Below are 26,088 nucleotides of genomic sequence, written 5' to 3'. Positions count from 1 at the left end.
TGGTCGACCAAATGGAATCAATTCTGCACACAATTACGATATGAAAGGATAGAACAGCAAACGGATTCGTTTGTTGTCTCATTTCCCTGATAGATGCGTTCGAAAGTGCCTGTTCGATGAAAAGTGAAACACCAGAAAATTCTTTTTGATCGGAATGAATTAGCTGTTAAAGGAAGAACGATCACGGAGATAGCAGCTGTTCTAGGAGCGAGATTGAAATCTCCTGACAGGAAGTCTTAATGCATGAAAGTGGCCATTAACCGAGTCGATTAGTCTTTTTCTTGTGCTGTTAAGAAATTCCAGAGAAAACATTTGTAATTCTATGTATGTATATTTATTTTCGATCTTTTCGTCAGGAACAGGTAGAATTTTCCAGAAATGGACTTTTTCTATCTTTTTTCAGTATCTACGTATCTCTCAATAAATGAACAATTTGCGAGACGTGTCAAAACGAGAACAAGATTTCACACAAAGCTAAGATAACATTTCGTTGAAACTCGCTTATCTAATACCAAGAGATATTTGTTAATGTCTCCAATAAGGCAGTTATGTACGTGTCACCGAGGGAATTCGCTTATTTAAACAATTATGTGTTATTTCGTGTACGGCGTTATTGTTCGGTCCTGTTTCAATGCAATAGTGTTTGATAAAGATATATTGCATTCGCGGCAACTTCACGGCTCCGAATTGTCTTTCTTGTATGTTCAAGATGGAGAAAGAAGGATTGCCCGACGATCGGCCTTGAGTCCCCGTCCTTTACGCACACGCATACCTTTCGTATTGTATCCAATGCATGTATACTACACGCGTGTAACCAGATGCATAAATGTCAACTACAGGCCCCATTTAAATATCACATCCTCACTTGTCTGCCGTTGAACACAATAACGTTTCAGAGGAAAGAATTAATAGTGTTTCGTAAATCGATCGATCGATCACTTCGCAAATTATTAGTACTTTATCAAGTAATTAATAAACGAACCACCTCTTTGGCTAATCATCGGAATGGCAGAATCTTGAAAAATGATTTTCTTTTACACTTCGTTGATTAACGTAAAAAATTTGAAAGTGATATATTCCTATAAGAACATAGATGAATTTATACAGAAAGGAGAATAGGCACGAGGAAGCAAATGGTGGGATTCTTTGCCAAAATAGTCCAGATACTTACACGTCCGACGTTGAACGTGCTAATTAGCATAATGACTGAATGTACATAGACTGAACCGTAAATGGTTAGTTTAACAGCACTACTATAGGTCTCTGTTATGAATAGTCATGTTCCATTATTCGCCTATATATCCATATGGAAGAAAACACGATAAAAAGTATATAGTTCGTTAAGATTGAATTTTTCAATTTCAATAATAATTACATCAACAAGAATAATAATATGAAACTTTAATATGAAATAGGTACTTAATATTGTACTTTATCGCGAATGATATTCACTAAAAATATTTCAGAGTTTCACAACGCCTGAAATTGAAATAAACTTCGATTGTGTTACAAAATGTGTCAATATGTTTTCTCCGTGGTCAATTCCGGTTGCATATTTTGGAAAAAATCCTGAAGAAAAAACGGTAAAAAATTCGCTGAAATGATCGACGAGAAGCAGGATGTAACGTGAAACTTCACGTTCCCATAAGTCGCAGCATCTCATAGGCGAACGTGAAATTTCCATTAAGCGGTTTCACGCGCCAGAAAATCGGAATGTTCGCTTTCTGTTGCGCACCCTGTATAAAGTACGTACACAGATGAGCGCGGAAACGCGCGCACACGCGTACACGGTTGAACACGCACGTAGGCCATGCCGAGGGCATAGTTACACGGCTATTCCAGCGTGGAATGTCTGGCATGTCGCTCTCGTCAAATGGCCAGAAAATAAAAGGACTAGCTCGGCTGTGGCCTTGATAGGTTTCCACCGGGTACCGGGCACCGGATTCCCTACGGTCAGCTACCACGATCTTAAGGGGTCAGCTTCCTCGAAGATGACAAGATATGAAATACGCTGGTTGCCGTGTTTCGTAGTCGCTCGAATATTTCTTCATTGCTTGAACTAGAAGCGAAACAAGGCCTTCCAAGTGCCGAATCGATCGATTATGACCCTCATAGAGATAGATAGATCCTCTGATGGGAGTTTCGTTTGATCGATGAAAATCATTTTTTGTGCGAACCGCGCGGAAATTAGACTTGATCATGATGGAGATGAAGAATTAAACTTCTGAAGTAACGATTATCTACAACTAAGAGGAGGAGTCGTCGATGTATTATTACGATGATGCACTCTCGATGATTTCTGCGAGCAATCGATGTTACTTTAAATGAAATTTGACATGTTTACCTAAATGTCGTTTTTTTTTTGTCGTTGGCATCTTGATTTTTGAATTTCACACCGTATGAATTTTTTTACGCATACGAGTTTTCTCCATGCCGTCATTAATTAAGCAAAGAAACTCTCTGTGCAATGTATGCGCATACACCTTTCTAATTTTCACTATACCCACAGAGAAAACAGTTTGCGAGGCAATGTACGTATATTTCGTCTACATCGTCTACATCTCGTTTATTCTCTCGATCAAATTTTCTTTGAGACTGCATTCGCACCCGCTAATTGCACGAAAGGGGACTCTATCGTTGGAGGAGTGTCTGGTTCACCTTGCGACGTGATACCAATGACTACAACCCTGGCCTTGATAGTGCTTCCGACGGAACGTAGAATTCCGATCGAGTGGCTTGGGGAGAAGCGTCGAAGGGTCAACTCTCTCGTGACACGAGAATCGTGTGGCCGCGCTCTGGAAAGTCTGGCGGAGAAAAACCACGGTTCGATCCACACACGGTCGGCTCGACGATGGCGACACGACGGTTCGTTCTTCTATATACACCTTTTGCATCTGCGTTCACCTTATCCGGTATCGGCGCGGCGCCTTAAGGTCTCTCGCGATCAGAAACGAATCCGGAGAATCGATACGAGATCTCTCGCGAGGAGAAGAGTCAGTGTACTCCTCGGACAACACTGCCTAGAACTGGTACGTGACGGAGGGTAGAATCGATAGAAATCGTTTGATACACAACGATCGTGCTCGTGCCAGCTTCCTTGTTTGGATTACGAAAAAAGCACAACAGTTGAATGGTGCATCGCTGGCTAACTCTAACTTCTGAAGTATCGGTTAATCGTGCATTGTTTGTGCACTGACTGGGCTACCTCGCGCGAAAGGATTCTGCCAACGACCAATTTCTTTTTATTTTTCTCTCTTAACGTTTGCATCGATGCACTGATAGTTAATCCGTTACGTACTCGATATTTTTTTGTTATTCGAGAATGTCATTTATATGAAAGAAACTATACCGCTAAGAAACTACGTTTGATACGCGATGCAATATATGTATATACTACTTGCTAGGTAATGTGTCAGTGATTTTATCGATTATTAGTATAGTATGCTTTGTATTCGAGAAAGGACAATTTCTTTGACAAAGTATACTTTGTATGGATTTACGTTTATGGAAAATATGTGTATTTTAATCGTTGTACATTAAGTATATTTTATGGAGGAAATATTTGTTTAGGGAAATATAAATATAATATTTGCTTCCAATTTTAGTGATTAGCACAAAGAAAGTGCAATGCAAACGCTAGACAATGATTCCATATTTGTATCCTATAGATATTTGTTAGCTAAGACATGGTTAGATTTCTAGAGAGCTCGTGGCAAGTACGCTCTATGGTATGCCAAGATCGATTATATCCATCTAACTTTGAATTCTACGAATTAACTGTGTTCAGGTGAACTCACGAGCGAAAACACTCAGGCTAGATCAAAGAACCCCAAGGAATGCTGTTAGGTCTATGGCCAGGTTCATTCGTTACATGTAATTACTGATATCATTGAACCGAGCCACAGTCAAATGGTATCGTACTTGTTCGCGAGCGTGCCATATAAATTAGGTATTCAGTTGTTCCGTGTACACATAATCGTGTGTGTTACATAACAATTGGCCTAAAGCGCGATCTAATCGTTGCGTTTCAGTAGGTTTTATTATATTTTAATTCGAGAAAGTCTTATCTATATTTTTGTCAATACGAGACGAAAGATTCCAAGTATGCATTTTTGATATTCCTTTATACTTACGCGTGTGTCTAACGTAATTATTAATGTGTTAGTCATCGAAGCGAATTGTGTGGTATACTTCTACAACGATAGAAAATGTAATATATAACATTTTCATTTGTAAACGATATCTGAATTAAATTTGTGCAATTGCATATTTTGATTCAAATTTTAAAACGAAGAAGAAACATTATATAGCATAGAAAGCGTAATTGTAGGTATCGTAGGTGCAGCGTTACAATGTTTGCTTTATTAAATACGTATCAGATTTCACTTGTGCATATATAGATACGCATGTGAAAGTGATTAATCTTTTGGAGCACATGGCATCGTAAAGAGATATTGCATTCCACATTTAATCATTTGTAAGTCATAACTTATGCAATGGCTCATTAACTAAAAAAATATCTTACGTATCAATTTTTTAAATCTTACAATATTAATTTGAACTAAAAAAAAGATATCTGCATAAATGATTCAAGCTGTATATAAGCATTTAACTTGTAAATCTTCTAGTAAAATAATATTTAAACGAAAATAACTTGGATAACTGCGTAGAGATGCATCTGCAAGTATCATCGTTGAAATCACCGTGGATTGCTTTTATGATGTCGAAGAATGCTTACGACTCACACCCACTACACATACGGACTACTGTAAATTTCATTTTCTTCCTTCAGTTTACTTACTTTTAATCGTTCCTTCTGATTTTTGGACTTGAAGAGGCAGCAAAAGCGAACGTGTAATTCAGTTCGTAAGATCGTTCCTCTTAAAAGAACATCTTTAAAATGCGTGGTGTTAAGAGTAGATAAAATCGTAAGTATGAGTTTTCGCGGAGCTATATCTTCGTGCTTCAAGTTACTTCGTGGAAAACATTCTGGCTTTTTATGTAACGAAAGAAGACTTTAACCCTTGACACATCGGGATAGATCCTTTATTTTAATCAAATCTGTTATATGAGTTTTAATTACAAGTATTTACATGGATTCGTATTTAAGTGTTTTCGTTTATAGTAGTTTCATTTATTATTTCTTCAGGTTTAGGCGATCTTTCAAAGATCGGATGAAGTCTTTTCACTCATTCTACTCCAAAGATTCGACTCAAGTTTTTCGAAGATCTGACTTCTTAGTACGTGTGAAAAATATTTTACTTGTCGGGCAACTGTGATATCATTATCATTATCCTTACTTACCACTTTTAGGAAACGATTCGGATACTTTTATTCGATGACTAATAAAGATATCTTGGATATAATCCCCGTATTCGCTTCTTCGTGCTTCCTGATCAAAGAGTATTGCATAGAAAATATTTTGGTGATGTACTGGTGACTAAAACTGATCGTTTACTTCACGAATGTCTGCCGTGTTTTAAAGTACCATTAAGAAATCCTCGTAAAATTTTCGATGCCGTTGGTTGTACAAAATTATCGAGGTAACGTTATTCCGAAACAGCGAACCAATGGTTTTTTTTATTGCAAACCAATTTTCTTAAATACCCTGTGTAAAATTATTTATTTGTTAACGAGCTATCTTTCATTGGGCGTGTTATAACATAACGCTGTAACATGATTCGATACGATACAGTATTGTTGTTAGATTTAATAACGGTAGACGGGTATGAGCAGTCGTAAACGATATTAATAATGCGCGCTGTGCATTTTAATTTCCTTGTTTCGTAATGAGCTCCTAATTTCACATTGTACGTGGAAACGGAAACTGTTTGACTTGCAACAAGTATTTATAAAGAAGATCTATGTAACAATGCGTAAAAGCGGTAGAGCATTATGAATTATGTAAAAGTGGCCTCGATGTTAACATTACAGACTTTTAACATAAATGTTTTACTCTATTTGTTTTTACGAGGACGAAGAAGTAAGTCAATAAAATTGATTGAAATATTTAGACGAAAATAATTCTTTGACGATACATCATCGGAAACACCATCAAGCTCAGAAGAATTTGTCGGATTTCGAGTCGTAATATTATCCATACAAGACAGTGCGCATCGTCGAGCGCAGCAAATTGCATCGGTTGCATTTTCCAAGCGAAAAACATCCTATACTGATACACACACACACACAGTCGAGTCCGGTAATCGACGTGACGGTCCCCTGACAAGCCGATCGTGAAAGGTGCTACGTACGCGCGACGTTAATTGCTGACAGTATGTATTTCCGAGTTTTAATAAAGTGACGGTCGTTAAGATCGCACGGCCATCGCGACCAGTTAACTTCTTGCCCCCGTCAACCGGTCTCGTTACGTCGCAATGCTTCTTGAATTCTGGAATACCACGACTGGAAACGAGATCAGCTAATCCACTTCAGAAACTGACACCGTTCAGCTACCTACTTTTTCTCCGCTTGTTCCGGAATCTCCGCGGCTGAATAGTTCCGTGGTGAAATATGTCAATAGCCTGTGCTACACCGTGAGTTCAACTTTATTCTTTACCATGAATTTGCGATACTTTGCTATTCATAGATATAAGTTTTCTTAGCAAGTGGAAGTCGTTCTTTTTCTAGTATTTCATCGAATATTTAAACCTTTTCAATCCTCTTGATAACCGTTAAACGCCAAAGATGTGTCTAATCCAACATAAGTTTCATTTTATAATGCTTAGACATTGATAAAAAATGTTTTCCTTGATTAGAGACCAATTCATAAAGTGATCAGCTGGTGCTTTGATTTCTGCTTAGAATATTAAACACCTGTCGGATGGTAAAACAAGAATTCAGTACGCTTCTGCGAAATTTGTACTTAGGACTTCTGTTGATTTATATAATACATAAAATATACATAGAATATATATAGGAATGATGTTTTCATTTCATTAATTATTTAATGTTATATAGTTATATAGCTTTTATTTTTTTGGGTATTGACGGAACATCTGATATATGAATTTATATATTTTTGTATGGATAGAAATCGTATGTGATTTTAATAAGTATTAACGTTATTCGTCGTTAATAATGTGTCTTTTTAATTTTTCACCACGATGCACTCTTGAAAACTAACATAATGAATATAAATGTGATTTTGGACTAAAGGCGATGTTTGTTCAGAATCGAATGCGGAATCATATCACTGTCAGAACGTTGGAAACGTTTTCTTTATAAATATTTATCCCGACGTCCTATGTGCTCGATTCCGTGCATTTCTGAAATCCGTAAATGTTACTTCAGCTTTAATTAATTCGGGAATTTCTTCGAGAAACTGTCCACAATGATTTAAAGGTCTTATTAGCAGTTCCAGCGTGCAACGGTTCGAAACGCGGAATAATCTTCGTTTATGGTTGACGAGCCAAAGTATTTTTATGCGTTAATATATCACGTCTTTCCAGTCGAATGCTTTTATAACGTTTAACGTCACTGTTTGTTGTCCCGCTTGCGCATTTGAGACGTTTCCAGGTATATTTAGAACCGTTTTAAATTTCAGTCGGATTTTAATTACGTCAAATAAATTACCGAGGTTTTATGAGCTGTTTTGAAGTTACAGTTAATTTGACATAGATCCGGAAGCGAGTATCGAACGATTTTACGCAATTTGCTCCTGTGTTTTATTCTTTTGCTTTACGTTTGATAAATAGAGAATTTCTATGTACTACTGTCATCTGGGACATAAACAAATCTAATACTGTCAATAATAAATCTTCGTGCAATGGAATATTTGTCAACAATGATTAATCTTTTAATCTTAATCTTTAATCTTAAGTAAATTTAACAAAAGAATTAATATATTTAATTTACTATGTTATGTGCTTGTTATTATATTATTTCTATATACCTAGATTCAATTAGATCATAATTTTAAGTCTTTTCAATCTTGATTTAAATAGGATACCTATGTCATTAAATAATTCGATATTTAAACAAGGACACAAAAAAAGGCAGTAGGATAGGGTAATACTCTCTTCTTATGTAAAGAACTATTTCATACCGAATTCTTTTTAGAAACAAATATCGCGCCTTAAACGACTATAGAAAGGTTCTGCTACATCTTAAAATTAGCTAGATTATACTACATCGCCGCTACTAATAAATCTTTATAAAACGGACATAACGTAGAAGCCGTATATGTAATCCTCTCACCTGTTCTTGCTAAAATATCTTCGATTTGTACTTCCACTTGCCTTCAGCAAACGTGTTTTAGATGCGCCTGCCTTTCCGTTATCTCTAATAAGTACGACACTTCTCTGTTCTAGTTAATTGTGATTTGATGTTTCCGTATTATAATTATTAACTCTATCTTGCTTTAATTTATATTATTTGTTCTATTAACAATACTTTGAATACGTAAAAGAGGCACGCAAGGAAACATCTGGGCAAGGAATTTGCATACATTTAATTAATTTTGAAATTAAAGAGTTTATAATGAAATAAAATAAAAAGTTGTTCGGCTTCCCGAGGAGTTTTGCATGGTTACGGAACGGTGGTCTTGACCGTCTAACACAAACTTGTTGTTCGTCTGTAGCAGAAGTGGTGCGCAAGAAGTTGCTTGGAACGTTTCTTCCGTACTTGCTTTGTACACGAGTTGAGATTCAAGAATCCTTCGGTAAGGCAACAATACCTAGGAAGCGGAGCGAGTTACGACGCGGTAGCCATACGATGGAGAATGCTTTATGAGCACTCGAAGAATGCATGCACACAAGTCACGTTTCGTCTTACATTTCGGCCGTACATGCATCTATCATACGAGTACTCCCGGTAAATTTCTCCCGAACTTTTAGTGGATTATTTTCACGGCTTCGTCGAAACAGAGTCATTTGCCTTTAATTTTAATTAGGATGATTTTTAGTTTTATTTTCGTAACGTCTAGTCGCAATCAATTCGTATGCAATGTCATTCCATTTTTCTACCACATATTAGGCTCCCATTATTTCAATTTAAATTCTATTTCTGTGATTGGGATCTGCCGCGTTCGTGCAATTTTTTCTTTTTTTTTTTTTTCTTTTTAGCAAATTCTTTTGAGTCGAAGAGATAAATGGTATCCGGTAAAGACTGTGCAAGTAGAATGATGAATATCTCACAGAGACATGGACTCGTGGTATACGGTATTCACAACGCTTCCGCTCCTGGCAAGATCGGGATAAATTGGATTGAAAATAAAGCATCGAACGATGAACGATAATAAATGCGATATTTTATTACTTCTATATGATTTATCTACCAACATTTTCAATACCTACGATAGGATATACTGTTGCAGAATGCACGCAAACCGCCAAGATTGTTCCTTTTCACTTTTCACAGTTAAAAATATTATATCGAATAATATGTTCACATTTTAGCAAAATAATGCGTGGTATGTACGCAAATGTTTCGTATGTCATGGTAGTAGATCATTTCATTGCAAAACTGCTCGATGAAAGACGCTTTGATCAGAAGAGCAACAAACATGTAACCCCTTAACCTACAACTACGAGCATAGCCCATAGTAAATAGATGATCGGACCAAACGTAAATATAATATTACGGCATAGCCCATAGTACGATGATCGGGCCTAATATAATATATAATATAATATACAGGGTGGTTGGTAACTGATGGTACAAGCGGAAAGGGGGTGATTCTACGCGAAAAAAGAAGTCGAAAATATAGAATAAAAATTTTTCGTTTGAGGCTCTGTTTTCGAGAAAATCGACTTTGAATTTTCGCTCGGTACGCGTGCGGTACGTTATAACGGATCTCACTGTAGATCGTTGTCTCGATGGAAAAATTAAATAAAAAAATAAAAAAAAATTTTTATTCTATATTTTCGACTTTTTTCGCGTAGAATCACCCCCTTTCCCCTTGTACCACCAGTTACCAACCACCCTGTATAATAGCTTGTTTACGTTTTCGACTTAAAATTCTTGAACGTAAATCGTAGGTTAAGGGGTTAATCAATTTCATCATTAAAGATCAGCATTTTAACAGCGTAAAGTATGATTTGAAACACGTACCAAATAATTTAGTGGGAATATAGTACATGCCAAGAGAATCGAAATAACGTAGGCAACATATGCAGATTCACAAACTAATTCTAAAGCAGCAATTTATTGTATTTGTCGAAATTAATTGTGCATTATCTATAGTACGTTGTAACACTATCTAACCAACTATATTTACTTGTCACCACGACATTGCTACGTGTTTAACGTTATCAATCCTGCGTGAATCATTCTTGTGAGCCTAACGCTTGTTACATCCTATGCCAATTTCCTACTCCAATGCGGAAACAGTAAATACTTAACAGTGGAACTCATCTGCTTGTATATTTTCCAAAATTAATTCGCAAATCTATGTCGACTTACTAAATATTCATTTTTTTGATCTGATTTGTGTATTATTCTCTATATAACAGTCTATTAGAGAACGGTTAGAATAATATTGTACCATAACACAAGCCACTGTACCATTACACCGAAACAGTTCTTCAGAAATTCTAATGTTGTCATATCGTACTGGTATGTAAAGTAATCCAGGAAAGGAACGCAAGAAAACTGTGCATTACTTCGTAACGGTGCATAATTACGTATAATTAGCGACACAATTGACGATTGCCAAGTAACGCAAATGCACATGGAAATGCATTAAAATCGAGTGCATTTCTCGATATTATAAACAATAACAATATCTAAAAATTACATCCATTAATTTATACAGGCAAATCTCGTGGTATTAGTTGGAAGCGAGTCAGTAAAATATGGTATTCTTTCAGCCATTATTTCTCCTTTTCATTTTTCATGCATCGAGTCGTGGGCGTCTAGTTTTCCATGAGTTTACATTATACAATGCCGCGAGCTATTTGTAGCTGCTCGCAATTATACGTGGGCAAGATGTACTCGAGAAACTTAGAATGTAACCATTTCGAGGCAAGATGCATCGACCGCGTTCAACAAAGCCGCAACATTGGCTATTTCTAATTTAAACAAATTAATCAGTTGTATTTTTTGTATTTTCTTTAAATGTTTTAAAAATAATATAAATTTTATCATTTACCTACCATTGCCTGCTATAATTCTAGGAGTTGAACACGAGTAAAGTAGCTCGATGAAAAGAATATTCGAATATTACATTTCTTTATCTGGAATGAATAAATACGAGTACTACCGCCTTTTGAGAGTAGCAGAAAAATGTTCACAAAGATGTACTTACTAATTCTATTTTATGTAACGAAGTAAAAATTTACGGTTCGTGGAAAATTTATACATCTCATAACATCTAGCTGAAACGTATATCGAGACGTCAACTGTTCGTTTTCTATGATTTCTTATTGTAAAACGTTGTCTCCATTTGTAAGATGGTGCAGTAAAATCTATTCAAGTGAGATGTATCCCAGAAATGTGAAATTTGAAACTCGAATATCTTACAGTTTCTACGCTAACTAAACCCTCTGCTTGTCCTATCAGAATTACATTCTATTTTCTGCCAGAGAAATACTTGACTGAACTAATGGAAAGCTGTTTCAATCTTCCAACTAAGAGATGTATTCTGTGCGCGTATAACTCTTTACCATGTTATCTTTTAACGTTCAATGTAAGTATTTTTACATTGCAATTATTTTTCTTTGCTTGTAAACATATTCATACGGGAATGTATATATGCATGTTTCATTAATTTTCGAAATTTGCTAAGGAATAGTTTCTTGAATTGCTTAACAGTTAATATAATTTCCATTTCAACAAACACTAGTAGACACAAAAACGAAGTAACAATTTTTCTGCAAACCCAAACTATTAGCCTACACGCTTTCTGTCTTAGTGCTTCACCCAAAGACGTTCATACATCACTTTTCAAACATATCCTCCAGCCCCGAAGAGCAATCTCGATCAACGGACTACCCGTAATATAAATACATAGCCACATAGCTACGCATCTGCTTCTTCGTTATTCGCACATATCGTGGCCGTAGAAGATTTTACACAAGTACAGCGATCGATTAAAAATATTTTCAACCGCGATATGAGTCGTCGCGATACAAAGGGGACCCGAGCGAAACTCCGCTCGCGCGACTATTCACGCGACACGTTTCGTTACCTCAGGCCGCCACCACGGTCTCGTAAATAGTTCGAGGGTCGTAAGCGAGCCAGCGACTCGTAATTTCCGCAGCCAGAAAACTGCGGTCATATTAAAGTGAACGAATGAACGAATCGTCCATTGGATAGCAAAGCCACCCCGCTGAACACGAATACAGAATGCAGCACGCGGAGTTATTTGTAACGAGATCCGGATAAGCCTTCACCTACCCGTGGCGCTCGCACCACGAGAGAAGAGCACGATCCACGCTCTCCTTAAATGCGAATTTCGCATGTCGCGAGAGGCCCATAGGGTGGCGAATGACAAATTGCCACGACCAGTCTGTTGGAACAAGCTTTAATCGTCCATATCGCATACCGAAGTCAGCATGATGTTGCCTCGTGTTACAGAATCGCGCCGCGAGTCCAGATTTGCATCGCGGTTCGCGAGGGTATCCGACCTCCACAATCAGCTCGCGGAACACCGTTTTTCCGGTTGCTTTCATAGCGAACAATATGTCGTGAACAATAATTCAACATAATCATACGGAGCCATTTTAATGATTTCACTGCTCTCTTTTGTGGTTCTGATGGATCGTTTTTGAAGCGTCGCTCGTGGTATCGTGAACGTAATGTTATCTTGATAATTGTCCGTCTGAGAAAAAGACAATTTTATCATCAGAATCAATATTTGTTTCAGGATGCATGCTGTGCAATAAATCGTAAGCTATTATGCGAGTTCTTTGTTCGTAAACATTTACCTAATTTAGTTGCACACAAAAAAGACAAACAACCAGATATTTCTTAGCTAAAAGCCGCTGTTTTTTAACAAATTTTCAACGTTACATAACTAACCCGATATAATTAAATTAAGCTTGTACAAACAGATAGTAAACCAAGGACGATTATACAATCGTTACGTGGCCAATTAATTTTTTAATCTCTCCTCGTTCGCAATCGTTGGTGAATAGGTAATTAATTAGGATCTCCTAACTACCTTATACGTTAGTTAGCCATCTCGTCTAGAACCAATTTACCGAGCGGTGCGGTTCGTTAAATCACGCGACTCCCGCGGTTGCTCCGCGTTCCTTCAATAAAGATACGATCTTCCGAGTAATTAGACCCGTGGAAATGCTAAAAATTTCGAGAGCTTGGTAAAAAGCGTGACGGCGAGAAATGTCATTGCCAAGTCGAGGACATGATCAGATGTGAGCAAAATGTTATGTTATTCACGTGAGAATTATGAAGGTGTAATTACAAAGAACTGAAAGAAGGAATGAAAGTACTTGCTTGTTCTAATACAGGAACAGTAACGTATCTTCTTTACTCAGGGTGGTTGGTAACTGGTGGTACAAGCGGAAAGGGGGTGATACGCGAAAAAAGAAGTCGAAAATATAGAATAAAAATTTTATTTTTATTTTTTTTTTTTTTTAATTTCTCCGTCGAGACAACGATTTACATTGAGATCCGTCACAACGTACCGCACGCGTACCGAGCGAAAATTCAAAGTCGATTTTCTCGAAAACAAAGCCTCAAACGAAAAATTTTTATTCTATATTTTCGACTTCTTTTTTTGCGTAGAATCACTCCCATTCCGCTTGTACCATCAGTTATCAATCACCCTGTATATATGCAGATAAAAAATTTGCGAAAAATATATTATTGTCGTATTAAAGATTAGACTCGTAAAGTGTCGTAGTATCATACGGAAAGACATTCAACTATAAGAAAGGACGTAGCTCTGTCATTAAACACGAAAGTGTAAAATCTCTGACAACGCGACGAGGTTTTGAAGCCTCCAAGATAATTCTCCATACAACGATCTTCAAAAGACGCGACATCAATACTTTATTGCCACTAGAGATTGGAAGGCTATGAATAATTAATAATTACTCCTATCGTTCTCCATAAAATCAAGAACTTGCATATTACCACAGTCCGGTATTATCTGACCCACTTTCTCATGCTGCGCGTCTGACTAATCGCTTAATACTTCGCTATTAAAGTTGACTTTATTTAAAATCTCCTGTCAACAATTGCCCATTGTCTTTTTCCTTATGTCCTTAAAGATAATCCTCTTTAATGGTTCCGATAGGAGTAACGCAAAATATCCGTTTCTTTCTCCTCCGCTATTTCAACCATCTACACTGACAAAATAAAGTACACTATGAATATCGTGCGATAATGTCCTACAGTTTCTAAAATGGAGAGAAAGAAAAGAAGGAGATATCCTAGCGAGCCGTCGATTTTCCATTCGATGTTCAGCTACGGACGCCAGGAGAACGTCGGTAGACAGCGGCATCGTGGCGAATTTATGGGTCACGGTCGAACGAAAGAGAAGTTCGAGTCGTATTTTGCATCGTCCTCGTAATTTCCACGATTCGTGCACCCGCGAACTCATCCGACGCGTATAATTCCACTCGCTGAGAATTTGTCCCGCGATCGTTCGGGACGATGCACGTGCAATCGTAGTCGTAATAAGATAGGCTCTGTACAAGATCCTCCTGTCGCATCGCACGGCAAGCTGTGCCATACCGCAAGCTCAGAAAAATCGCGTGCAATTTAAGCGTAGAGCGATAATTCGCACCTCGTGCCAGCCTTGAGGTGAACCCGGGGTTTATGACCACCGTTTCTTCATGGAAATGCACTTACGCGACCGAGATGCATGCCACGTACTTATGCGATTTCCATGAATGGAAAATGCGATAAGCCGCGCGTAGCGACGTTGCAAATACGACTTTTCTCTCGGTGCCGCATCACGTTTTCCTATTTTTAAACGGGTATACGGAAAAGTTTAAGATTCTCGCGAAGCGAATGTGTGAGTGGTTATTTTTAAAGAGAGTCGTTTGTTTATTCGTTGCTTCGGTTAAAGATCTCCTTCGTGCATAAAATCGAAAAACATTTTGGTTTACGAGGTTAGAAATCGAGAGAAATAGTATCCGGCAGTGAGAAGTCAATCGAATTTATGGTCATTGAAAAAGTTTCGCGGTTCAACTGGAAATCGATCAGTGATTTAACTTTCGTTAAAGATTTCCTGGTTGACGTGTATCTGTACTAGTGCTTGTACACCAAAGTTCGTTTTCCTTTAATTGTCAGTGAAATATGATTGGATTTATTGCTCTTTTTATTACTCGCGGTAATTTCCGAATAAAAGTTGCCAATGTAAAGGTGTGAAAATATTTTAGGAGGTTATTTTAATTTAAACGTTTTGAAGGAGATTCCAATGAGTACAGAATAATTCGTGTATCGTTTTTTTACTAATTAAATATAGCCAAAGAAATATACCATCGACCTTTTCCAATACTGATTTGCACGATCTACTCTTTACGGTTTTTAACGACAAATATTTATACAACTTCATGAATCAGCATGTACAAAACGTTTTGTACATCCAGACAAATTCTGTACGCTTTATGCGTGGTTCGTGCAATCGATACTTATGTTCTCGAACTTTCTGTTGCCGCCGATCACGAACGTTCATGAATTTTAATCGAAACTCGAATCGGAAAATACGGAGATATCGTGCGAACACAATCGGAATGCCAGGCGAATTCGATTCCGTATTGCACGTGAACGCGGCAATGGTTATCTTCGACGCGAACACGCACATAAGTTTCGTTGCCATTTTGTGACTCCTTTACGTTGGTCCAAAGGATCGTTAATACGCCTCTTAACGACGAAGGTCTCAATGATATACGTCGCGGATCTATCGAACGAACGCCTCGTGTGACCATTTTCCCAGAAACGCGTTCGGATAGTTCTGGTGATTCGTCGAAGATTTGCTCGAAGCGTAGAAATGACCACGCGAAAACGCTTGCCCGCCAGCACAATTGTATAATTATCTCTCGAATGCGGTGTCATTCGAGCGGCACGTACGCTCCGCTCCCATTTTTATCCTCCTTTCAAAACGGTGTCAAACAGAGGGAGTCAATCGCACGTGAAAATAAAATACGTTTCAAAAATTTCTAGATTAGTTGTATGTTTATGGTTACCGATAGGTGAATCCGGATAGCTTTAACAGCATCTCTGTTTCTTGCGACAAAATACGTTGAAGTCGCGTTGAGTTTGGAATTTGGTGAATGATACATTAAATAATGTGAAATAGCTTGAATAGTTAAACAGCTAGCAACTGCAGTTGCACCGAGTTCGTGTACAATATTGGGTATAATAAATGGAAAATATTTTAATGGTAGCGGAAGGCATTTATTGAAAAAATATAGGAATGAGACATATAAAAAAATATATAAGGAGATTTAACAAATTTGGAATAGAATACTTGAATAAAAATAAAATCGATCTGTGAAATTTTAGAAATTTGCGTAGTACAAAAGCGTGAGCAGAGGAAGAACTCCGACATGCGCTACTTAATGTTCAAATTACAACTTATCTTGTTTCCGAGAATTCCCATGCTGATACTCTCAATACATTATGTTTTGTTTATACTCTTGGAGAAAGGAAGCTTCCATCCGACGAGATGATTCAGTTTCTCGCCACGACCGATGCAACGTGTACGGACGGTTCTTTAGTCTCGAAAAAGTTAAATGGCACAGCATCTACCTCTATCAGAAACGCTTGTTATATTTTACAAAAAAAATACTTTTGCAATATACCATCGTAGATTCATCGAGTCGAGTAATCGATCGCGTCTTCCAGTGCGAATTTTCGGCTGCAACCACCGCTGGATGAATTCCTCTCGGCGTGAAAGTAGTTTGCAATCAGCATTCCCGAGACGAGCATCCCAAAAGAATCGAGTTATACGCAACACGCGCGACGCACGGGAGCGTACCTCGAGGTACCTCGCGCCAACGATCGCGCGTGTGTCCGTGCAACGAATGCTGTCGCAAGTAAGTGGGTCACGTTGTGTGACCAGGCCGAAGGATATCGTGGGTACCTGCGTTAGACATCGCCGTCGGCTAATGAAACAGCGACAGGTAAGGAACATTCATTTCTACAACATTCGTTTACTGGGTATACAATATTTAACATAGATACACATTCCTAACTAATACTTTTCAATAGCATTAAAAACCGTATTCTAGAACACAGCCAAGTACTTAGTTTCGAAAGAATTCGTTTAACAGCCATTCACTAAAACTTCGTATATTTGTGTCTTAAGGAATAGGAAAACGTAGCACCTTACGTTACGAGTTTGTAAGCTTAAGTATGATGAAACAGTTTCTAATAAGGATGCAATCGTAGTTACGGTTGCTTCAGCCGCGTAAGATCGATAGATCGAGGACAATTACCCGGTAGTACGATTCACTTTGCCAAACGAAAGTCTCTCGGAATGATACTTGGTACTACCAAGCCCAGGTCCCTTCCAACACTTTCTACTTTCATCGACTACGTTATCGATGACTCATAGAAACCGTTTGACTTCGATATTGTCGCGACCGCCACTACCAACAGAGAACCGTGGAAAAACGATTTAATTCGAACATGAAGCCATTCATCGATAAACGCTTTTCATTTGCTTGCTTTTTAAAGCAGATTCCTTTTATAAAACTTTTTACGGAACATGGGTTTGATCAAATCGAGATTCAACAATTAACATTGCAATTAACGTGCAATTTGAATAATAAACAAGAAATGTAGTTACGGATAAACAAAGAAGAGCAAGAAATGTGATTGTGTTTGTTCGTGTGGACAGTTTGATGTGTCTGGGAACATTGAGTTTCTCTGCTTCTGAGAAAGTGATTCCATTTTTTGTGTAATCATACTTTATCTTGGTTTCCGTTCAACCTTATCACGTCATTGCGTTTCACTTAATTGACTGGAAGATCAGTGAAAGCGCGGCGAGTAAATTACTTAATGACTTAATGGATTCGAGTGTTCGCTATGCATATACACCACTCCGATTACGAGTACATTCTAAGTTAAAGTTAACTGCCGTAAAATCAATTTCGCGACTTATTTATTTGCGTTCTTGCATTTAAAAAATTTAGGAATACGATGATATACGGGTATTCTTATATAATCTAATAAATATGTTATTCGTTTAAATTATCGTATGATCACTTTTTCAAACTGTGTATCATATTTTCTAAACAATTCCTTCTATTATTTCACTCTTTATTATAGTTAGTAGCTATTAGCGCTCCGCTAGAGACTGTCATGCTTCTTATTGTGATGTTGAAAGTGAGAATTTCATAAAACGCTGTTACAACGAGTGTTTCACTTTATGAACTTGTTGTGTTAAATGTTTATCTCTGAGGTAACTATGACGCACTCGTAATATTTAGACGCGGTCTGACATTTTGAAGATTGCGGCGAGTTTTCACTTGCATAATCTTACTACTATTTCTTAAAATTAGAAACTATCACTTGTGTTAAACTTACTTACTGATACCGTTTACATATCTATAAAACTAGAACTTTTAAACTCCTATAAATTTAGGAAAAGATTAAGTAATACGATTACGATACTTTATTAAATAAGATAATAAGAGTACTTCGCCGGTTGTCCTTGTATGCTTTCAATCTGAAGAATCATTCCCATCCTATGTCTCGTACCCACAAAAATTATACAAAATTAGTCTCGGTGAAACGAAGGTCGTAATTAATCGTCTAATGATCATTTGGCCGCGTTTAATCACGGTCGGGAACATATCGCGAAGTCTGCAACTAAGTGCTGCTGGTTTTATCGATTCAAGATAACGGCTACGACGGGTGCAACGAAGATTTACAATCGAGAACATCGAAGAGACTTTAACACTGAGTACCGGAGGGTGGAACGAATCAGCAGCCACGAAGGTGGAACGATAAATCTGTGCACAGATAACTGGACGTTTGGCTTCCAGATTCTTCAAAGCAATAACGATTCAAGCACGACATGAAATTTAGCGAAGGACACTCGTGCGTAAGTGCACGTGATTCATTTAGGTATTCATTCGTTTGTAAGATTGGAGGTCGAAGATTCAACTAACTGATAACAGATTTTTATGAGTATCCAGTTATAAATTACTTTGCGCACGACTCTAGGAAATGTAACAGAGCTTTCCAAAGAATTATCGTTGAAAGAATTTTCAAGAACCTGCGACTTTCCAATCTTTCCCGCCTATGATCACCCACCCATGACTACGCTCGACTATCGATAATAACCATTAAAAGAAAGAGATATACCGTGATTCCTTAACCAGATACAAAACATACCCACTTAAGTTTCACCGGAATAACAATCAAAACCTCGGCGAATTGGAGCGTGAACTTGGTTCGTGTTCCATATAATTTTCGAAAAAATTCTTCGCCTTAGCATCCAGCTCGCTAAACACGCGATGTAATTTCCTACGGAGGTGGTAGTCGCGATCGATCGACTGTCACGGGCCGCGTGTTCTAGGGCCGCGAGTTTACGGCCATGAACTTCCTCCTGACGACGGGCATCCTTGATCGTGGTCCCCGATTCATCTTTTATGGTCGCCGGTCGTCTGAATGAAAAGTGAAAAGCGGACGTCGTGGGAGCAGCGGAAAGGTACCGTTGGCATACATATTTGTATCGGAGAAAGTCGCCGCTCTCTCTCCCTCTCTTTCTCTCATGGTTTCCTCGTAGCTGCATCTACATAATATCGATGCATTAACACCTTGCATAACTCAGACTCGCAGTATTAATCATCTCATTATGCGACCGTCTCGTAGAGACGGAGGTATGTACGTTGCGTCGCAGCCGACGCTTTTCACGCTCAGCGTGTAACGCCAACTCCGTATTCGCGGAAAATCATGCGATGGAAATCGATACTGTTGGTGGAATGTGAGAGTAGGAGTCGTAATGAAATATTTCGGATGTGAAAATTTTAACATCGCATCGCGGCTCTCTGATGCTTACATGTTTCGTATTAAAACGAAATGGTTCTGATTGCCCCAATAAACGTGTTTTATTATTCATAGCAGTAAAGAGTAAGCGATAGGATTAGCTAGCTGCGTATTTTTCCAAATTCCATAGGAGCAACGAATCGTTTCGCTTTATTCACGATCCCGCATGCTTTTACATTTTCTTTTGACCCCTTTGTAATGCAAATAATGGTATACGATTCTCATAACGGAATAAAATTATTTCACCGTAAACTTTCAAATCGATCAAATCTTTATAGAATAGATTTTGCATCTCTAAGCAACAAGCGCTTATGGAACGCATCTATGTAGGTCCAATTAACGAAACCAATTATGTATATATCTTCGTCAACGTTTTATAGATGAAAATTGCATTAGAAGAAAGATAAGAACAGGACGTAAGAAACACGTTATTTATATTTCCAAGCACAAACGATATGTACGATTCAATGAGTAATAAATAATGATACTTCCAATAACCGCTTTTTCCGTGACAAGATAATCGCCCTCAAAATCCGTCGGTCCGTTGAGCGCAGACTGTCATACGGAAAAGGCATGATTTGTCATGAGAGATTATGCGGACCGTTAAAGTAGAAGTCGTTATGTTCGCGGCTTCGTTTCGGCGAGTATGAGGTGGTTAAATTACGGTTTCTACGAGAAGCAGATGAACGGTAACGCCTCCGTGAGGATTCCGTCTGGCAGAGAATCACGAAGGATCAAGCGATACTTCTTCTGGTGGAAAAAGGACAGCATTATCATCGACAGTTGCTCGCAACGGTACTTACTACATAGGCAATGGAAAATTTCTTCGAGATGACCCAACCTTTTTTCCCGTCTTTTGAGCGATCTCTGTATCAACAGCGCTGATGCCACGATACTGGGAGTGTAGAATTCGACGTCCGCAATATGTATATACACGGTACACTAACTCGCAGGTATGATTTTTGGATCATACGGTCAATTAGATAATGTTTGTTAGCTTGTACAAACTACAGATGAGTAAGAAATAGGATTAATTGGAATTTGAGCATTGCATCAAGAACGAGAAGAATTAGGATTATTAATACGATATTCATCAACGTGTGATTGATAAGTCACGAATAATTTAACGAAGTGTTTGTGCACTTTGCAAGTTTTAAAGAAAATCGATATTAACTTGAATTAATGATACAACGATGCTGTGAAATTTTACGTAATCCTTGCGCAGCCACGTGTAATTGTCGCGGCGTGAACGGTTTTAACGAGAGTCAAGGTCTCTTGGTGAGCAAAAATAAATTCCAATCGAGCGAATCAGAATTACTACCATTCGCTAATTGATTTGTATTAGGTCCGTTATAATGGCTTCGATTCGTTTAGGAATCTCTGGGCCTGATTTAACCGACTTTCGTGTTTCACTTTATCGCTTTTGAAGATAAAGTTGATAATTTCGTAAGGCGGAAAGTAATATTTTATGCTCAGGATCCATGATAATTATATAGATACTATTAAGTATCTAAGCAATATATCAAACTACAACATATAACAATTAATGGTATTGGTATTTAAAACTACACATAATACTTTCATTGTGTATTAATACAACATTCAGGAACACTTGTTTTGTATTCATATTCACATTGGTGAATAAAAAACACTTTACAGTTCTCTGAAATTCATAAATCTTCGTTATGCGTATCAAAATCGACCATTAAATCCTTCGAATCAGCAAATTGTATTTTAAACAGAAAGTTCATAATTTATAACATCCTCCATACTTTTCCAAGGTTGCCTGTCCATTAAGTCCTTTTACGCGATATGTATTCGGTATCGGTAACAAGTGCACCCGCGAGGTGGAAAGAAGGGCCTCGGTTCAGCGATCACAGCGGAAACTGTCGCCGTTCGTTCACGCGAGATCCATTCACCGCAAGTGTAACCGTTTCACTTTTATAAATTATCACTATTGCGATCAACCGAAACCTGTTGTTGCTCCGCATTTTTTATCCTGATCTGATTTTCTGTGTGAGATTGCAAGAGAAAAAATGTACGTCGAGTAAACCGAGTTTTGTAACAGCAAAATTAGGAATTTTTTTAGGATTTTGTGTTATAGCGCGAGCGTTATTATTATTTGTTCTTATTCGAACTGTTTCTGCAATTTTATACAATAGTGCCGTCAGTTCTGCTCACCTCGAAACGATAATTGGACCTTACATCAAATTTCAATAGGAGTCGAAATTAAAACTCGTGTTTCAATTATAATTTCTTATTTCAGAAATGCGTTGGTTTCGTGGCCACGCCGAGGCGCCAAGACTTTTAAGCTTAAGTCCTCTTCAAGCCGATGAAGACCTTGACGGAGCATCTTACCACTTTCATGCCACGTCTCAGTACAGAGGTAAGAATCGTGAGAACCATCGATACAATTACCACATTGCTAAGAACAACACATGTCGTTACATTCATATTACAATCATAATATATACAATATAATACAATAATTACAATCATACTCTGATGTTAATTAGCGACTGATCGCGTCTCGAAATCAAACGTAACTTATAATCAATACCTACCTACATATGCCATATGTTTTTCGAATAAAAAACTCCAGTTACATTCGCATGCTTTACCTTTAATTATATTCGTATACTGCATACTAATATATCAAGTATGCCTCTTGACACATGCGATTCCGTCGCAACAGCTTGGTTTATTACGCTTCGAAATTGCTCATTTGGAATTTGAACTTAAATCGCCTGTCGATATTGCCTGCGATTGTTCACTCTAATGCCGCGTTATTAGCTAAGATCATTGGGAAATTGCACGCAAATTGAGTCCATACCATCAGGATTTCATTTCAGGAATAGTTATTACTACTCAAAGTTGCCTTACACGAACACTCGTGTAATAACATATAAAAGAGTCTCATTGTTTCACGAATTTTTCTATGAACGTTAATTCCTGTGATAGTACGGAATACCATTTTGTTGGTATAGTAACAAGTGTGTTTTATGACGTCGTCATAATCGTCACGACGTGTGTCGCTTCACCAAAGTCGCTTTCGAAAGCAAAGAAACTTTGCATAGCCTCGTTACCTATGCGAGAGTCTCTTTTTACGAACCCGGTCTGTATTCGGTTACGAAAAAGGAGAGATTTACCTCGTTCGCCACGATGAACTCAGCAACGCACATTGCATGCGCTGGAAAATGCGTTAATAAGCTTAATAATCCGACACTTTATAATAATATTCATTGCATAGAAGTTAGAAATTGCAATTGTGATTCTTATATTGTATTTCTTCTGGATGTCGGCTTGAAGTTATTTGTCGCTCGAAGGGTTTTGAAATTATTCAGTACGGTACTTTTAATGATAGAAAATTTGTAACGTGTCAACATGGCAGATAAGATTTTCTTTATTCAGTCTACATGAAATAGAAGAACAGTCGCTTCTGCAACTGTTCTGAGTCCTGAATGACTTTAATTTCTTAGTTAACTTTATTGTATATATATGTATATAAGATATTAAGATATATATGTAAGATATATATATATATATATCTTGCGATAGTCACCTGCTGGAATTTTTTGGACAACATTGGATTACGATTATTTGAAGAATGCCATACCTAACAGACTTATCTACAAGGTTTGAGAAACCTTACGTCGTTGGCAAATTAATGCAATTAATCGTGATGATAACACAAGATAATGATGGGAATAGTAGGCGCATTTCTTTGCGTAAAAGCGATGAGGTTGTTAGTTTACATATGTATATTTACGTAGCCGACGAACGCACACCTTTACCGGAAACCACAGTGTTAGTTAACGCGCTTCTATGAACAACTGTGTTAATAGCATTGTGGTTTTTGACGGTAATATACGGTCAACTTATTACTATTTTTGCGACAGTCTCGTTAATTTTTGTAACCAGAATGCTTGGTTCGCGTTAGTTGGTGCCACAACACTTTCTAAAGACTAACAACCTTCTCTCGTCGATTATAAGAAAGGAAACGGCTGCATTTTGCGAAGTCAGCTCGCATACTAGACAAAAACCTCGTGGCATTACTGGCCGACATCAACTCTGCGGTGTTACGTAGACGTTAACGGGTTTCTTCGCGGCAAAAACGACTGGTGGTTAAAGATTTCGTAATTGTGTGTTGTTTGCAGGGAAACTGCAAATTATTTAAATCACCGTTGAGAAAATGCTGGAAAAATTTTGTGGCGTCGAGTCACGCGTTACGAACGTTACGTAATACGTGTACATAGCCTAAAGAATTGCAGCATCATTTACTACGTTATCTTAATATAGTTTCTTATAGATACTAATGTCTTTTTACAGAAAAAGAAAGATCGAATACTACTATCTAATAGTAACACTATCTAAATCAAGCATCTGTCAAATAATGCTTTGTAGTTTATCCTGTGTAATTTATACTGTTTCCTGAAATACAGGTTATCACATTACAGACAATTATATAATTGTTACATATCAGTACCCAGAATTTCAATTTTGCACGACAGGAAGTAAGCTTTAATAGTTTCGTTTTAATCGAGTTGCCGCTTGCATCGAGTGAAATCGCATTTGTCTCCTTTTCTAGTAGTTCGTCGTATTACATTTGCCGCAAAATTGATCCTTTCTTTCTTTTATTGTGAAACTCTTTCTTCAATCCCATCGAACAACTGAAAGGTCTATTTACCGTGCAACTCTTAACTTCGCTCTCTATCATTATCATCGATACTCGAGAAATATACTAGATATCGAGTGAAGCATACTTCCTGCAATTCGCTAAACCTACTCTAGCATTTCATCCCAACGGAAAAATTTACCGCTTCAAGCATTTATGTAATTTAATTTATATTATGAAATTATTCCCTTTATATTCGTTACGTATAATATTAATCTTCGCAGTCAAACATTTTTTGGATGCGTACTTTTATATCGTTATAAAATATATCAGTTCATAATTTTACGTTATTCGTCGACGAAATACTACTGTAAAAAGAAATATCAATACATAGCTACTAAAAATTCTGTTTCAATTATTTTTTGTTTGAAGAGGTAATTATTCAATTCCCATAGAGATTGTAAAGAGAAAGGAATTAATTTATCGCTTATATGTACAATGTATTTAACGGTATCAATAGCAACCAAAAAACGCCATTTTCAAGACATTTAATTTATAAAAATATTTTATTGATTCATTTATGTAAAATTCGTTACATACTTCCGATCCCTCATCCGTTACTTCTTCGACTGGCTAATTTCCTCGGTTCGTGTGACTATTTTTATTTCTATCACCCGAGCAGAGTACTCATGTGAATTGCTCATACGGGATGTCCTGCCTTCCACACATCCTGCACGACGCCGTCTTAGGCCTGAGTTCAAACTCATATAACGTCATGCTTCGCAGAAGCATCATTTTCGTCGCGACTGTCGCTGTTAAACGAAGTTTCAAGTTATAACGCGTCGCATGCGTTTTGTGCTCGTTGAATAAAGATCTATCGTTTCCTTAAAAGGATGACTAACGTTTGGTGCGACAGACTGTTATACGTGGACCATTCGAAGAGGATCGTAGACATCCAGCAGTTTTTAAAATGTAATTCCCATTGTCGTGTAATCTGTTAAACAGATTTTGAATTTTCCAAAATGAATTTTTAAGTGTTCGTTTCGACGTTGGTTGTTTCTGAAGTGATTCATCGAACGTGACCGAGCGTGATTTTATCGTTGATGACAACAGTTAATTGTAATTCTTGACAGTGTCAAATATAGCTTTACATTTTGAACAATTACGTTGTGAGCTTTTTAAAAAAAGATCATTTTTGTAAAGAAATAAATTAGCATTTGTAGAGAATAATTTTGCATTAATGCAATGTTGAGTTTTAGTTGTGCTGTGATTCTTCAAAGTAGTTTGCCTTGTTTTTTGATAAAACATTGTAATTCAATACTTTCATGAACTTTTATTGTTCATGTGTATGATTGATAAATAAATGTGTCACGATAGTTTATCAATTTGATTAATAAACAAGTACAACAATTATAGATATTCTACACATCTTGTACATTTACCATTCAAAATCTTAATAAAATCAGAACTTTGAAAGCGAAGTTAGCTTGATAATTACATCGAGGTGCAAATAGTACTGATAAACGTTTCATGAACGTTATGAATATGATAAAGAGTAA

General features: G+C 37.3%; 1 protein-coding gene across 7 annotated transcripts in view; it reads left to right on the top strand.

Moving 5' to 3' along the window:
* Positions 1 to 26,088, top strand: part of LOC126868692 (uncharacterized) — a 41,835-nt gene that overhangs the window by 9,856 nt on the left and 5,891 nt on the right. For 3 of the 7 annotated variants that reach the window (XM_050624450.1, XM_050624454.1, XM_050624457.1), the window contains exons 2-3: positions 16,762 to 17,039; positions 22,181 to 22,300. In XM_050624450.1, the coding sequence (XP_050480407.1) occupies positions 22,183 to 22,300 (118 nt within the window). In that variant the 5' untranslated portion in view covers positions 16,762 to 17,039; positions 22,181 to 22,182. Of the gene's footprint in view, positions 1 to 6,395; positions 6,537 to 16,761; positions 17,040 to 19,327; positions 20,868 to 22,180; positions 22,301 to 25,015; positions 25,502 to 26,088 lie in introns of those variants that run through there. The other 4 variants (XM_050624452.1, XM_050624455.1, XM_050624451.1 and 1 more) reach the window with 4 other exon arrangements.

Source organism: Bombus huntii, chromosome 8 (genome assembly GCF_024542735.1).
Source record: "Bombus huntii isolate Logan2020A chromosome 8, iyBomHunt1.1, whole genome shotgun sequence".
Taxonomy (NCBI): Eukaryota; Metazoa; Arthropoda; class Insecta; order Hymenoptera; family Apidae; genus Bombus; species Bombus huntii.
Note: the sequence above shows the minus strand (reverse complement) of the source record. Positions and strands in the feature narration are given on the sequence as shown.